The following is a 17008-nucleotide window of genomic DNA, read 5'->3' on the forward strand; positions in this document are numbered from 1 at the left end:
TTAAATAGATATATTCAAATACTATAACCTAGAAAGGAAAGCCACCTTTCTTTAATCCCTCTTTTTATTTTTAGTTACTACTAACCCTTTTCTTCGCTTGGGTCACTAGGCGGCACCGCTCTTGCCTCCACATGGCGGGGCTGGTAACCTGGGAGAAAAAGACAATCTCCCGGGGCCAAAAAGAGCATATCATGAGTAAATCAAACTCAGACTTATCTGGGCTGCCAGACGCAATCCAGATATCAAAAAAGAAAGACAGTTCCACAGCAGGAACGGCAAAGCGCCAAAAAACTGAGCCAGAGACATATCCAATTCCAACCTATCTAATCATCCATTCAACTGGTGAGAATGCAGTTGGCAAACTCTCTCCCTTTAGAATTCAAAAGGAATTGGAAAGTAAAGCAGGATCTCCAAAATCCGTAAAAAGACTCAGATCAGGAGATATTCTCATTGAGACATCTAATACCAAACATTCTGAGCGACTTCTGAAAACAAATTTCTTTGCAGGTCTCCCAGTAACTGTAACACCCCACAGATCACTAAACACCTCTAAAGGAGTGATCTCAAACTGGGACTTACTAGATGTAACTGAAGAAGAAATGCTAGAAGAACTGAAAGAACAAGGAGTTATTCATGTCAAGAGAATCTCCACGAGAAAAGATGGTAATCTGATCCCTACCCGCAATCTGATCTTGACCTTTAACACACCGAATCGTCCATCATCCATTAAGGCCGGATATCTGGTATGTAATGTCAGACCATATGTCCCAAACCCGCTACGGTGTTTCCGATGCCAGAAGTATGGACATTCCCAAACAGCTTGCCGGGGAACCCCTACTTGCGCAAAGTGTGGTTCAATCGAACACGATTGCGAAAACTGTAATGCTCCTCAATCAGTATGTCCAAATTGCAAAAAAGATCATCCCGCTTATGCCAGAATATGCGAGCGCTGGAAAAGTGAGAAACTTATCCAGAAATATAAAACTGAGCATAATGTTTCTTACCAAGAAGCAAAAAGAATCATCTCACCACCAATTCATGCAGACAGACCTACGTATGCCCAAGCCACCAAAAAATTCCAATCAACCGGATCGCAAACTGAAATAACAGTACCTCCAAAACAGTCTTTCTCAAATTACGTAAAATCTTTGTACAGTGCAACTCAAACCCAAGCAGTAAATACACCAATTACCATACCACAAGAAAACATACACACTCCGGATGAAGGATTTAAAGAAAAACATATCCTAACTTCTAGTCACCAACAACAAATGGACACCAAAGAAAAATCAGCAGATGACCCTGTTCTTCAAATCTTTGTTGAAGAAGATATGGACACCGAAAGGCCTTCCTTCCCAAAAAAAGATAAAAACAAAAGTGAAAAACAGAAAACCTCAACAACCCGAAAACGCTCAGAAAGTCTAATAAGAGATAAACAATGAACAGAATAATACAATGGAACTGTCGTGGATTCCGCGCCAATATCGATGACCTATACGATCTTTCCTGTAAATACTCACCAATATGTATTCTGCCTTCAAGAAACTTATTTAAAACCCCAAAATACACCAAAACTGTCTCATTATAACATTATTAGAAAAGACAGAACCAATCAGAATATCGCACATGGTGGCGTAGCTATTTTAACAAACCCACATATTCCTACCAAACAGGTCTCACTGAATTCTCCCCTCGAGGCAATAGCAGTCCGTATAGCTGCTGACATCCATATGACAATCTGCTCCTTATACATTCCACCAAGCTATACCTTCCAGCAAAATGATCTCAACAATCTTATAACTCAACTCCCAACACCTTTCCTCATTCTGGGAGACTTAAATGGTCATCACACTCTTTGGGGTAACAACAACATCGACCAAAGAGGAAAACTAATTGAACAGTGTCTAGACAATAACAACCTCCTTCTTCTAAATGACGGTTCACCTACATACGTTCACCTTCCTTCAGGAACAAGCACTGCAATAGATTTGTCTATCTGTTCTGCAACCTTATATCCTATTCTAAAGTGGACGGTAAACAACGATCCGCTACATAGCGATCATTTCCCCATAATAATTGAATTACTTAATAAGCCCCCTCATCATCCTACTAAAATTCCGCATTGGCTTACTGATAAAGCAGATTGGCAGTCCTATAAAAAATTAACCAAGCTTGATCCCGAAATAATCCAAAATTCCTCAACTGATGAAGCAGTTGACTATGTCACCAAAATGATATTACATGCAGCAGAACAAACCGTACCGAAATCCTCATCAAAATTACCGATTCATCCAAAAACCTGGTGGAGTGATGAATGCCTTGTGGCAAAAAAAATGCAAAGCAAAGCTTGGAATTCTTTTCGCCGGAGTCCAACTACAACCAATCTCATTCAATATAAGCGTGCTAGAGCAAGAGCGAGATATGTTAGACGCTGCAATAAAAAGGCTGCTTGGATCCGCTTCACTTCGACTATTAATCAAGCAATGCCTACACATAAAATTTGGAAAGCAATCAGAAAAATGAGTGGCAAATATAAACCGATACCCCTACCCATCATGGAATGGAGAGGGCAGAATGTAAATGATCCTGCTGGAATTGCCAATATACTAGGTGAAACCTTTGCAAAAACATCAGCAATAGAAAGTTATACACCGACTTTCAGAAGATTAAAAACAAGTTTAGAGAAACAAAAGTTAAACTTCTCTTCAAAAGGAGATGAACAATACAATTTACCTTTTACCATTCACGAATTACATAGAGCTTTGTCAACATCTAGACGCAGTGCTGTAGGACCAGATAACATTCACTATTCCATGATTCAGGAACTAAGTACCGAATCATTACAGTTACTTCTTCATCTATTCAACAGACTCTTCCTGGAAGATAAATTTCCTAATCAATGGCATCACGCTACGGTCCTTGCCTTCCCTAAACCAGGTAAAGACCCTACAAATCCCACTCATTATAGACCAATCGCCTTGACCAGTTGCATTTGCAAAATTCTCGAAAAGATGGTGAACCGCCGACTGATCTGGTACCTTGAAAATCTCAATCTGCTACATTCTGCACAATACGGTGTCCGACAAAACAGATCTACACTAGATATACTAGTCAGACTAGAGAATTCCATCCGTAATGCATTCCTCAGATCGGAACACCATGTGTTAGTCTGCTTTGACATCAGTAAGGCCTATGATTCCACGTGGAAGTATGGAATACTCCGTGAATTACATCGTCATGGACTTCGGGGTCACCTCCCGATTTTCATACAGAATTTCCTATGCAAGCGTACATTCCAGGTTCGATTCAAAACCTCACTGTCCCAAGTATTTTCCCAAGAAGAAGGAGTTCCTCAAGGCTCTGTACTCAGTGCTTCACTTTTTATAATTGCAATAAACTCCATTGCCGGACAAATTCCAGACACTGTTGATAAAGCACTGTTTGTAGACGATCTTAGTATTTGGTGTCATGCTAAAAATATGAATACTATTGAGAGACAGTTGCAAGTGGCAATAAATAAGATCTGTTCATGGGCTCAGACTAATGGATTTCAACTTTGTCCAGAAAAAACATTTTGCATCCATTTTTGCCGCCAACGCAAACTCCATCCCAATCCAGAGCTACAACTGAATCGCCAACCAATAGCAGTTCATCCGAGCATACGGTTCTTAGGAATCACTTTAGACCAGAAACTCACTTTTGTTGAGCATATCAAAAGACTAAGAAACTCATGTCAACAAAAACTAAATATCATCCGGGTTCTCTCTGCAACTAATTGGGGAGCTGATCGCCTTACTTTATTACGGCTATATAGAGCATTAATAAGATCAAAACTTGACTACGGAGCACCAGTCTATAGTTCAGCAAGACCTAGTGCCCTTCGCTGGCTTGACCCTATCCATCATAGTGGAATACGCGTTGCATTAGGAGCATATCGCACGTCACCAATACATAGCTTATATGCTGAAGCACACGAACCTCCTCTCTCGATCAGGCGACAACAACTGATACTACGTTACGCCTATAAAATTAGATCTATGCCAGAACACCCAAATTGGCAGATACTTTTCTCATCACAGCACACCATGTTATACCAAAACCGGCCTAATGCTAATCGTCCTTTGGGTATGAGAATAAAACGCCTCTTAGAAGAACTAAATCTAACCTTAGACAATGTGGCACATAGCCTCCCATCCTCTCTTGCTCCTTGGAATATCATTCTGCCCTCATGTGATTTACATCTGCATGAATGGAATAAATCTACATTGCATAGAGAAAACTTCTTGCAGCTATACCATGCAGTAGTGAACCAGTATCCTAGCTTCTCCATAGTACATACTGATGGATCAAAGAATGATGTCCACGTTGGAATCGCCGCAGTTTTCCCAAACATCACATTAGCTTATCAGTTATCACGTGAGTTCAGTATATTTTCCGCAGAACTAATAGCAATTCAGGTTGCACTGAATCATATCGAGTCTTCCGATATCAACAACAGCATAATTTTCACAGATTCCTTAAGTGCACTTCAAGCACTAAAAAACACAATGAACATCACCCACCCAGTCGTGAAAAGAATAGTCAGCTCTCTGCATACCTTATCAGTACTTGGGAAAAACATACACTTCTGCTGGGTCCCAGGACATATGGCAATTCCTGGAAATGAACTAGCGGACAATGCTGCCAAATTAGCTCACCTACCACCCGAGAACAAGTGGAAAGTGCCTCATCAAGACTATCGAGCAATAATCCTGGAAAAATGCACGTGCCAATGGCAGTTATTATGGGAAAATCAGCCAAACAATAAACTTCGAAGTATCAAGCCAAACCTTGAGCGATGGCCTTCCAGCTTCAGTTCAATCCGACACCAGGAGGTAATATTGGCTCGTCTGCGAATAGGACATACAAATGTAACTCATGGTTATCTTTTAAGAGGAGAAACACCCCCTCAATGTCATCACTGTAATACAATGCTCACAGTGAAACACATTCTGGTTGAATGCACAAAATATACGAGAGAACGCCAGAATCTTTACACTTCATCCACAACAAAAGATCTTACACTTACCTCACTTTTAAACAATGAAACAAATGTCTCAAGCATTTATAACTTTCTCAAGATAATTAAAGTATATCACCTTCTTTAGTTAGAAAAAAAAAAAAAAAAAAAAAACTTTCTGGTCCCTTCTTTCCATTTTCTCTATTTGAGAAAAAATGACATGCATAGTTACCATATGCATGGCACACTATGGCCATAGTTGCCGATGCGCCCAAGAAATTCCCAAACAAACAAACAAACAAACCATCAGATGGAGACTTGCTAAGAAGACCTTTATGACAAATATAATATTGAAAGCCTTAGAAGTATTGAGAGTACTTGAGTTTCTCCAAACTTTTCCATGGGTCCATTGTTGTTTTTACTATTTATTAATGATTCAGTAATGACATAGGCTTAATATCTAAGTTTCAAGATGATACAAAGGTTGGCAGGGTGGTTAATGACAAAAACTGGGGTATGTTACTTCAACAAGACCTGGATAAATTAAACAGATGGGCTGAGAAGTTCCAAAAGTAGTACATATGGGTATCAGCAGTCCTAGAATAACATACCAGCTGTATGGTACAACACTCAGGGTACTAGGGAATCAAAAAAGACTTGAGGGTAATTGTGAAGTCAGACATGAAGCTCTCTGAGCAATGCAGGTATGCTACTAGGACAACTTATGAGGTTTTGTCAGTAATATACAGGAATTTTATCCAGCTGTGATAAGGGGTTGATTATCCTGTATGAGTGGATGGTTTAGGCCACATAGTACTGCATATAGCCATCAAGTTTGCCCAAGAATATATTCTCCATCTCTCTATCAAAAAAAGTATAATATATACGAACTCATAGAGTACACTAGTAGCCTTACAAAACACCACCTCACTAACCAATCCTTTAATAAAAACCATAAGGAATAAGACACACGTTCAGGAACACCAGCAAGTAGTCATCTTCTGCTGGATCCCAGGCCACACTGGGATACCAGGAAACGAATGTGCAGACTATACTGCAAAACATCCATCCAACCCAGCATCTTCATGTTTTTGCATTCCATATGTTGATTACAGAGCTAATATACAAAGGGTATGTAAGGAACAATGGACACTTCTATAACAGACTCAAATGGATAATAAGCTATTTCAAATAAAACCAAAACCACAGTTATGTACCTCTAGTTTTCGTGTAAACAGAAAGGAAGAAGTAATCTTGGCCAGAGCACGAATCGGTCACAGTCAGTTTACTCACCTATTTCTCCCCACAGGAAATGATCCTCCACAGTGTACACACTGCAACTGTCCACTCAGTGAAGCACATTCTTGTTGAATGCACCCTATACAAACATGCTCAGCAACTCTCATTCAGCTTTCTTCCAAATCTAAAAGAACCTTTGACACTCTCTCATATCATAGGCAACAATGGTAATCCCATAGTTATTCTGCTTTCTTAAACGAATAAAATTATATGATCATTTCTGACTGTTTCCATAACAGTCACCATTGGTAACTTCCAATGCAGATGGGTGCAATCACTGATAGGTGCAATATGGCCTAAGCAGCCTTTGTGCCAAAAATAACAACAACTGCATATAGATCTAGAAGCTACATTTTAGGAAGGATGTGAAACCATTGGAACAGGTGCAGAGAAGAGCAATGACATTAGTGATGAATGGGTACTTACACCAAGAAAGACTTCATTTCTGAAAATTGTGGCATCTGGAAACTAGGCACCTGCAAAGAAATCTGATTGAGATGTTTAATGGTCTGAATGGATTGAGTAAGCTAAATGCTGATGGATCCTTACTCTTGCATAAATTTAAGTTGAGGAAGGGCAGTTGCAGGATAGACATGGGGAAATTTACTTTTAGCCAGTTTTTGATTATTGGAACAAACTTCCATCTAGTGTTGTGAAGTGGGTAGTTAGAGAGGAATGAACAGGTGATGTGGGAAGGTTTTTTTTGGCTAATACTGTATAAATATGCTTCCTTGCATCATTTGCCAATACTAATACTATTTGTTCCATGATGAGTACAGCAAGTCACCCCTCCTCTCTCTCTCAGGGTAATTCAGAAATTTTTTTTTTGGCTGGTGCAACATAAGCCTCAGGCTTCGTTGCACCATATGGCTAATAATAATAGTAGTGGATTAACAATCTATACTGGTTGACTGTTAATCAAATGGAAGTTTAAAAGCAGGATATTTTAAGTGCATAGAAAAAAAGTAATGTTGAAAGATTTTCATGTAAAAATCATATTTAAAGCATCTAAATTACTGATTAATCAACAGTAATATCAAAATGCAAATGGAAAAATTTAGGCCATTCAATGAATTTCATCAAAAAAAAAAAGTTTTTTGAAGAATTATTTTTGGTAAAATTCTCAAACACACACATGCATGCATACAGAAAGAGAGAGAGCATGTGCACAATCATTTTAAAGTTAAGAACTGTTTTTGTAAGATTCTAAAGATCTTTACAAAATAACATGAATTAATAATTCGTTTACCTAGGTCCCAGATCACAAAATAAAAGGTATTCCTGTCCATCAGTCAGTACAGATGGATTTAAATTTAACCAGAAAGAGATATTAAGTAAGGATCAAAAGGAAAGCACATTCTTGTCTTCTCATATTACAGTTATTTCATCTGTAAAGTCAAGCATTCCATCATCAAGGCAAGTATATTTTTTAATGTTATACTTTAAAGATGACATTTGCAATTTCAGATTTTTATATGTTTATGCATTTTAATATCATTTATAAATTCCAAATGAATGATCGTATTTATTATTTCTGGAAAATTTCCAGAGCTGGGAAATTAAATGATTAATGTAAAAGGTCAAGTTTGGTATTTACTAGGTATTTACTAGGTTTTTTGGTATTTTACTGTGAACAGAAAATTGCTATTTAAAAAAACTTTTTAATACAGCAATGCATCAAAGGAGTAAAATTATTCAATGAATGAGGAGAACTGATTGAAGTATTTAAGGCTTCAAATGGATTGAATAAACTAAATGCTTGTGACCTTATTTTTCCTTGTGTACCATGCATAAGGGGACATAAATTTAAATTGAAGAAGGATGGTTGCTAGAAAGAACATTTACTTTCAGCCAAAGTAATCAATTGTTGGAACAAACTTCCACCTTGTGTAGTGGAAGCGGGTAGGTTGAATAAATTTAAGGCAATAAATTTTAGACAAATAATTAGAGAGGATGGACAAATGATGTGGCAGTTTATTTTCTTTTATTTATTTATTATTATTTATATATATATATATATATTTTTTTTAGCTGATGCTTGCTTTCTTACATCCTTTTCCATTACTAATACTGATAGTAGCTATAAAAATTGTTTGTGGTTCAAGAAATCTAGGGCTACAGAAGTATAAATGTACTCTATATGACCTGAGTGTGTAGAAAGTTCCAATGATATTTCTGAATTTCTCAAATATTCATAAGCAAATTGTCAGTTTAACAGAAAAAAAAAAAAAGAAAAGAAAGAAAACAGAATTACATGCAGGTATCTTCATAGCAAACTGTTTTCGTTTGAAATTAATTTTTATACAGTTTGAGCAAAATTAAAAGTTAGCTCAATTCTCAGTTTGAGCAAACTGAGTTTGCTACTAAATGTACTGATCTCATATTATGGAGACACTCCACTAAGAGTTGCTTGGTATTGCTCTGTGCACTTTAAATAAAGTGTATAGTGCAGTACCAGTGGAGAAGTATGTATGTATATTGCTATTTATTAAAAATATATACTATTGCCTAAATTCATTCAGCTTTGAATAATTTTTGTTTCATCAAAACATTTTCCAGAACTCATTTCTTTCACTCATTTGTTCTTGAGGTTAAAAATAGCTGAAGAATTTTTATATCAGGCTTGATGATTATTTATCATTCCCATTCTCTTACTATTTAAAAAAAAAATTTTCTTTTTTTTTTTTTTTTTTTTTTTCAACAACTCGTGCAAGAGTTTTTAATTATGATTTCACTTACAGAAAACAAAGTCCGGTAGCTATATCCAGGATCCCATCCCCTCATCAAGGAGTGAAACAGATTCCCATACCTGATCGTTGTCCTTCACCTATGCCTACGCTTCCTCCACCACCACCAGGTTTGGATCATCTACCTCTGTATCATCCATCTCTAGTTAATCTTTCATCACTTGTTGATAGTCCCACTTATCCTACAGTGTCAAAATCCCAAAGAGTTCCTTCTCCACATCCCACATACATTGGAGGGTTAGAAATAGATGAAATAATACCAAATGCATTGCATGCTACAATTCCTTTGTCTCCAACTGCTGCTAAAGAGAGAAGTATATCACCCATTCCATCAAACAGTAGGACTAAAACAAAGTATGTTGGTACTCCTGTTCCATCCCCAGGTATGTAGTTATATATATTCTTTTTATGCTCTGAGTAGTAGTATTAGTAATATGATAGTAATATTTCTTAAATTACTGTAAAAATATAGAGAAGATGGAAAAGTAGAATATGTATGCCAGATGAATACATTAAAATGGTAATGGGATTTTGATAACAAAGAGTAATACTAAAATATTATAATGCTTGAAATTTATTTGATGAATAACCCTACTGGTGTATTATAGAAGAAAAATATAAATTTATTAAGAAAGAAAAAAACAGTTTTAAATAAGAAAATGTGCTACACTGTGCAGAAAATAATTTATTTAATCTTAATAGAGATACTGTATATTGAAACTCCTTCCTCTGGATCTCTTCATGGTATTCTCACACACAAAAACAAAACAAAAAAAAAAAAAAAATATATATATATATATATACATACTGCATTAGTTAAAAAAATGCAAACTGACAAATGTCAAAAACACTGTACCATATGTAGGAAGTAGCTGTTATTACAGTGAAGATTAATAGACATTATTTTAATGAATGCCAAATTAGATTGGATATGACAAGATGTTAAACTTATTTTTTGGTTCAGGTGGTTTTTGAAGTTTGTTTATCCTCATCAGTCTTTGAAGGTAAAATTATTACATCTGTGAAACATTGAAGGAGGCTTGGCTGTATTATAGTGGGATTGCACTGCTGCTGCTGTTGTTGTTGTTATTTGGTTTTTAGGAGCATTAGCAACTAAGGCCATATTGCTCCGGGAATATGCGGTGGTCATTTCCTGACCTTTCCGCATCTGGTGGTCACGGGCTCGAACCCCGGTCTAATCAAGAAGCATGTGCTACGCACTGCTGCTCCTGCCCACCTGGCTATGGAGGTACCTCACTGCTGCTGTTGTCATTTGATTATTAATGGACCACTGATGAAGCCCCCCATGGAGGGAATCATGCCATATAGTTATCTTTTTGTTAAGATTAAATGAATTAATTATTTTTACGAATTTGCATCATCTCTTATTTATACAATTTTCTGTTTCAACATGCCTTTTGACAGTTTATTAGAAAGATGGTTTTATTACAATTGTACTATTTTATTATGACTTTATTATGATTGTATTATAGCCTATTCAAAATCTAGTTTGGACTGATTAATAACTGCTTTACAATTGTTGCGAGCTTTGATATAGGCAGAAAATGAAACTGAGGAATTAGAAACAAGCCAATTATGGTATGCAACGTTCTTCTCTTGAACAGCCTTAGCACATTTATTGGAAAACCAAGGTTTAGATAAAGGACGAGATTTTAAAGTGGCGTGTGGGATAAAGGATTCCATTCCTACAAGAATAATTTCACTGGCACGATCTGCGCAAACGCTAACATCAGAAGTTTTGAAACAGTAATCCGACCAAGGAAAAGAAGAAAAGAAATCTTGCAGGTCATCCCATTTTGGCATTCTTGTAATGCCAAACACGAGGTTTGGAATAGCCATGAGATAAAGGCTCCTTGGAGAAGAGACAATCACCAAGTTGTGATCTGAGGTACCTAAAGGACCACTCACTTCATCCATGTACTTTGAAGGGTTGTTTGTGAGAAAAAGATCAAGCATGTTGGGCTGTATGGTTAGGATTGTCTGGTATTCTGGTAGGTAAAGGAAAAATCTGTGCAAGTTCATTAGTAATTGCAAAAGATTCAGCATCTCGATCAGCTGGGTCTGTGTGACTAGAAAATGGAAGCCAGCTGGAGTTGTGAACATTAAAATCACCAAGGAAAATTACCTCACTGTTAGGAAATTTGGACTGGAGAAATTCAAGTTGCAAAGAGAGGAAGTCAAAGAGTTCCAAGTGATTAGTGGAGTTGAGAGAACGGTAGAGACAACAGATGAATTTCACAGAATGAGGTAGAGAGATTTTAAGCCAGAGAAGGTCGAAAAGAGGTGATTCCAAATTACCAAGTCTCTGACAGGGAATATCAGAACGGACATATGCACAAGTACCACCTTTGAGATGAAAGGAATTGTACAGCAAATTTGGGCAACTGAGATGAGCAGGGGTTGAATCAACCGAGAACTGAGATTCTGTCAGAAAAAGTACATGGGGTTTGGCAGATTGCAAGTGGAAATGGACATCGTTGAGATTAGAACTGAGACCACATATATTTGTGAAATGGACTTGGAAGTGTTTGGGAGGTTTAGATCTTTTCGCAGATAAGCTTACTCTATTAGTTTGCCAATTCATGGTATATTCCATAGTAAGAAAAGTGGGAGGGACATGCTGTATGAAGTAATGAAATTTTTGGATATGGCGTACACATGGTAAGAATATACCCCGATCCTTGACATAACGTGGCTTCGACAATGCCCCTGCATACATGCTACTTGGACTCCCCCCAGTCACTATCTGGCAGAGTAGAGGTAGCAAGGTTATACACTAGTTGATCTGGAAGCCTCCTAGAGATTTACCAATAGGTTCGGTCCAGTGTACTAACTAGCGGCCGGCCTGCAAACACCGTTTTAGGGCTGTGCCCTCAAAATATAAGGAAGTTTGGATCTCGCCATGATGTCCATTATAACCTCAAAAGACATCAGGCATACTGCATGATGGAAGAGATGGGGAAGATTTGACTGGAACTTGGCTCTGGAGACTAAACATGGGTTCCACCACTTCAAGCCTCCAATAAGCAGAGTGGTGGTATTGCACTGGTTGATGAGGGTCATCTACCGCCTAGTATTGCCTGGTAACACAGAGGGTGTTACCAGGCAATACAAGTAATTCTAGGTGGTCACCCACAGTGTGCTTGCGCATGGGGGTTATACTCAGGAATTAAGAAGTATTAGTATTAAAGTGGAATGATGCAAGGAAGCAAAGCATATGTAGCATCTGCCATTTAAAATAAACAATAAAATGTTTCTTTAGTTTTATATTTTATCAGTTCTTCCAAATATTTATCTAATTCCTCTTTAAATCTACAGAAGTTCTCTAAGTGAACAAGGCTAGCTGGTAATTTGTTCCAATAACTTGTGAAAGTGTTTCTTACATCCAAAATATGCCCCTATCATTAAGTTTACTCATCCACTTTAAAGCCTTAAGTACCTTAATGGGATTCATATATGGTAGGAGTGTCAAATGTACGGCCGCAGGCCAGATCTGGCCTGCATATTCTGGAAATACAAAATTATTAAAATGTGGTTGTAAAATTAAAGTATAAATACTATAAAACTAGTATATAAAATATAGTAAATTAAGAAGGATGGTTTCAGAGCAGCTTTATGAAAATTTGCTTTCAGCTAGAGAGTAATTGATTGTTGGAACAAACTGGAAAATCCATATGGTGTTGTAGAAGTGGGTAGTTTGAATTAATTAAAGAAGAATTAGATAAAGATGGATTAAGATGGACAAATGATGTGGATAGTGGTGTTTTTTTTTTTTTTTTTTAAGCTTGTTTCCTTGAATCATTTGCCATCACTAATATTAATATAAATGAAATAATTTTATTATTTTTTCCCAACTTGTAAAAATTCCTTATATAATTGAAAATAAATGGAAAATATTTTTGAAATCAACATAGTTGAAATATGGAGGAAATCACTTATTAAATCCAAAACAACTGTTACAAAGTTTAAATTTGCAGTACTATGTTATGTAATGTTTATTATGAAGATTTGTTTTATGTTTTGTTTTGAAATATTCATATGCTTTCTTATATTAATAGTAAAGGTACATTTTTATATTTAGAAATTCCACGCAGATCAATCACTTCTCCTTGTCCAAGCCCAGTGTCACCTTCACCAGGCAGTAGAATACCAACTCCAACATCTACTCTCAGGTAACTGTCATTGAAGACAATTTGTAGTTTATTCTTTTTATGCAACTAAATAATAAAAATATGCTAAAATAATTTTGCAGATCCTGATGCCTTGAAAAATAAATATTAATTACTGGCAATTAATATAATATTAATTAGCAAGGAACATCAGAACAAAATCATCTTTTATTTAATGATCGCTGCGATCATGTGAAGATAATGAAATTTCAGGAATAGATGGCCTTTGAAAAATGTTAAAAAGCAAAAGTTTGATTTTATTCTTTAAAATTTTACTGTAAAGCAAAATTTTAAAGCATGTGAACTTGGTTATTATTAGCAGGTTTGCCCTTTTGTATCAATACTTTTGTAAGCAAAGTTAGTGACAGCATTTTTATTTTGTTAATTAAATGATAATATATCACTTGGTTAGCAACAAATTCAAGGTAGACAGTTAATGCAATTATGCCAGTTATTAGTAATGATCATATGGTGCAAGGCAGCCTAAGGCTTATATGCTGCACCACCCAAAAAAAAAAATAATAATAAAAATAATTAATAAAAAATTAAATTAAATTAAATAAATAATTAATAAATAATAAAAAAAGGAATTAGACAACCTATGCATTTCCCTGCTCCTGCAGGTAACTATCCAGTAATTTATAACTCGCTAGCTAAAATAAAACATCCTTCCTGCAATCCTGTCTAAACTTCTCCTCCCATAACTTGAATTATGGCCTCTAGTTCTAGAATCATTTATAACCGTGAAAATTTTGTTTTCATTCATTATACTTTTGCCTCTTAGAGCCTTAAACACCTCAGTCAAATCTCCTTGATTTAAAAATATTGTCCCCCATGTCAAGTTTCCTTCCCATTTGCTCCAATCAATTAGAGGCAAATTAAAATCAACCATAATAAGACATTCACACTTACTTGCCCATTCCACTTGCATGTAGAAGCTCTCGTTATAATCGTCACAATCACCTGGCCCATAGCTTACTCCCACTCTCATTATACCTTTGCTTCCAACTATCTCACACCATACAGATTCTATACTAGCATACAAAATGCCTGAACCCACGAAACTCATCATCCCCTATCTCCGGGTGGCACTATGTTTCCGTAAGTCCTATTATGTCAGTGTTACTTGTCCTAACCATCAGTTCAAATTAACTAATTTTATTGACGACACTTCTGACATTACTGTATAAACAATTAAGACTTAGTTTTCTTGTGTAGTTAACTACCTTAACACATCACTTGAAGTTATTTAAGCTTGCTTCCTTGGCTTTAGCTACCCACTCATTTGAAACGTTTCTGCCCTCAGAAACATTTCAAATGAGCAATTTATATTCAGGAACTCTGTCATTGGGGACAAAAAAAGTTATCATTCCATTGTAATAAAGCAGTGATTTCCAACTTTTATTTCATCATGACACACAACAGAATTTCATGTATGTGTGATACACCTCAATATATTAAAAGTATTGTGAACTCCTACAAATTTTTTGTGATACATTTCCCAGTTCTTAGTGCTATATCAGTATATCACAATACATTGGTTGAGAACTACTGCTGGTATAAAGCAAATAGATAGGCCACATCTTGAATATTTGGGTTGGAGCCCTCATTTTAGGAAGGATGTGCATCTAGTGAAACAGAAAAGAAGACTAAAGATTAGTTATGAATACAATAAGCTGCCTGATTATTGTTAGCAAATGATACAAGGAGACAAGCTTATACAGAATTAGCAAAAAAAAAACCTGCCTGCGTCATTTGTCCATCTCATCTAATAATTTGTGATCTTTCTCTAAATTTATCCAAACTACCCACTTCCATTAGCATTTAGCATTAGCATTAGTAGAGGCATTTGATGCAAGAAAGCAAGCTTATGCAGCATCAGCCAAAAAAAAAAAAAAAAAAAAAACCACTTCCACTTCACCCCTCTGTTCGTTCAAAATACCTGTCCAGCTGAGCCTTAAACTTATTTAGGCTATCAACCTCCACCACAAGGGATGGAAGTCTGTTCCACCAACCAACCACTCGCTGGCTAAAGGCAAATTTCCGCACGTCTATCCTACATCTGTCTTTCCTCAATTTGAATTTATGCCCTCTCAGGTGATTATTCTGAGCTAGAGGAAGAATCCCATCAGCATTGAGCATGCTTAAACCATTCAAGGCTTTAAAATAAAATAAATAAAGTGCAGCCATTATCAACCCACTGCAGGGTGGAAGCCTCCTCAACAATTCATGCTGAAGGAAATGGACCATAATCTGCCACGCTGGTCCAGTGCGGGTTGGCAGATCGACCGTATTCAGCAGGCAGGGGCTTGAACCCCGGTCTACTCAAAGAGCGTGTGCTACTGCACTCCCGCTCCTGCCCACTCGGCTACGGAGGCCTATATTCAAGGCTTTATACACCTCTATCAGATCACCTCGCTGGTGCCTAGTCTCCAGACACTGTAATTTGCAAAACTTAAGCCTTTCTTCGTAAGAGCACCCCTTTGTTCCATTCACTAATCTTGTTGCCCTTCTCTGTACTCGTTCCAGCAGCTCTACATCCTTCTTGAAATGAGGCCTCCAGACCTGTATACAGTACTCTAGGTGTGGCCTGACCATCGCCTTATACAATGGAATAATCACCTCCTTATCCCTGCTGGAAAAATTCCTGTATATCATTGACAATACTCCATGAGCTACTCTTGCAGCCCGTCTGCACTGCTCAGGGAACTTCATATCTGCCTGCACAACCACCCCCAAGTCCCTTTCATTCTCTACCACTGTCAGTGTTGTACCATAGAGTTGATACGTTGCTCTGGGGTTGCTGTTTCCCATGTGTAGTACTTTACATTTGTCAATGTTAAACTTCATTTGCCACCTCTCAGCCCATCTGCTCAACCTTTCCAGATCCTGTTGCAGAAGCATAGTGTCAGTAGTGTCCTTGACAACCCTGCCAACCTTTGTATCGTCTGCAAACTTGGACATTAATCCCGATATACCATCATCAATATCATTTATAAATACAGAAAACAATAATGGACCCAACACTGAGCCCTGAGGGACTCCACTAATAACATCAGTCCACGATGAGCAGTGTCCATTGATTACCACTCTCTGTCTTCTCCCCCTCAACCACCCCTTTATCCATAGCAGCAATTTGCCTCCAATGTCACACTGCTCCAATTTGTGTAGCAGTCTTCCATGTGCAACAGTATCAAAAGCCTTTCTAAGATCCAAGTATATAATATCAAAGTTATTCCCTGCATCCAGTTCTTTTGTGACTGCATCATAGTATCCAATCAAGTTGGTCAGGCAAGACTTCCCCTTAACAAAACCATGCTGTGTCTGAGCTATAACTGAAGTCTTGTCTAAATGATCCTGCAGTGCGTCTTTAACCAGTGCCTCCATTAATTTTCCTGGAACAGAAGTCAAGCTCACAGGTCTATAATTACTTGTGTCAGCCTTTGATCCTCCTTTGTGAATTGGGGTCACATTTGCACATTTCCAGTCTATGGGTACCTCCCCTGAGTCCAAGGAAGCTCTCATAATTATGGCTAAGGGTTTGCTTACTTCCTTTGCTGCCTCCTTTAATATAACTGGATAGATCCCATCCACCCCGGGTGCCTTTCTTGTGTTTATCTTCAACAGTTTCTCCTCCACTTTACTCCCAGTTATTTCAAGATTCTGTAACTTACTGCTAGAGTTGAATACACCTCTGGCATTCCCCTCGCTGAATAACTCCTCATGTGTGAATGTCGATGCAAAATATTCATTTAGTTTGTTAGCCACCTGAG

At 37.2% G+C, this 17008-nt stretch overlaps 1 protein-coding gene across 1 annotated transcript in view; it reads left to right on the forward strand.

Moving 5' to 3' along the window:
* The window catches only part of LOC150077083 (serine/threonine-protein phosphatase 4 regulatory subunit 4-like), a 297317-nt gene that overhangs the window by 263937 nt on the left and 16372 nt on the right, over nucleotides 1-17008 (forward strand). Inside the window, exons 22-24 of the mRNA XM_090386255.1 lie at nucleotides 7552-7714; nucleotides 9040-9428; nucleotides 13148-13238. Of these exons, the coding sequence (XP_090242381.1) occupies nucleotides 7552-7714; nucleotides 9040-9428; nucleotides 13148-13238 (643 nt within the window). The remainder of the gene's footprint in view (nucleotides 1-7551; nucleotides 7715-9039; nucleotides 9429-13147; nucleotides 13239-17008) is intronic.

Source organism: Mastigoproctus giganteus, chromosome 12 (assembly GCF_048544385.1).
Source record: "Mastigoproctus giganteus isolate SK-2022 chromosome 12, ASM4854438v1, whole genome shotgun sequence".
Taxonomy (NCBI): domain Eukaryota; kingdom Metazoa; phylum Arthropoda; class Arachnida; order Uropygi; family Thelyphonidae; genus Mastigoproctus; species Mastigoproctus giganteus.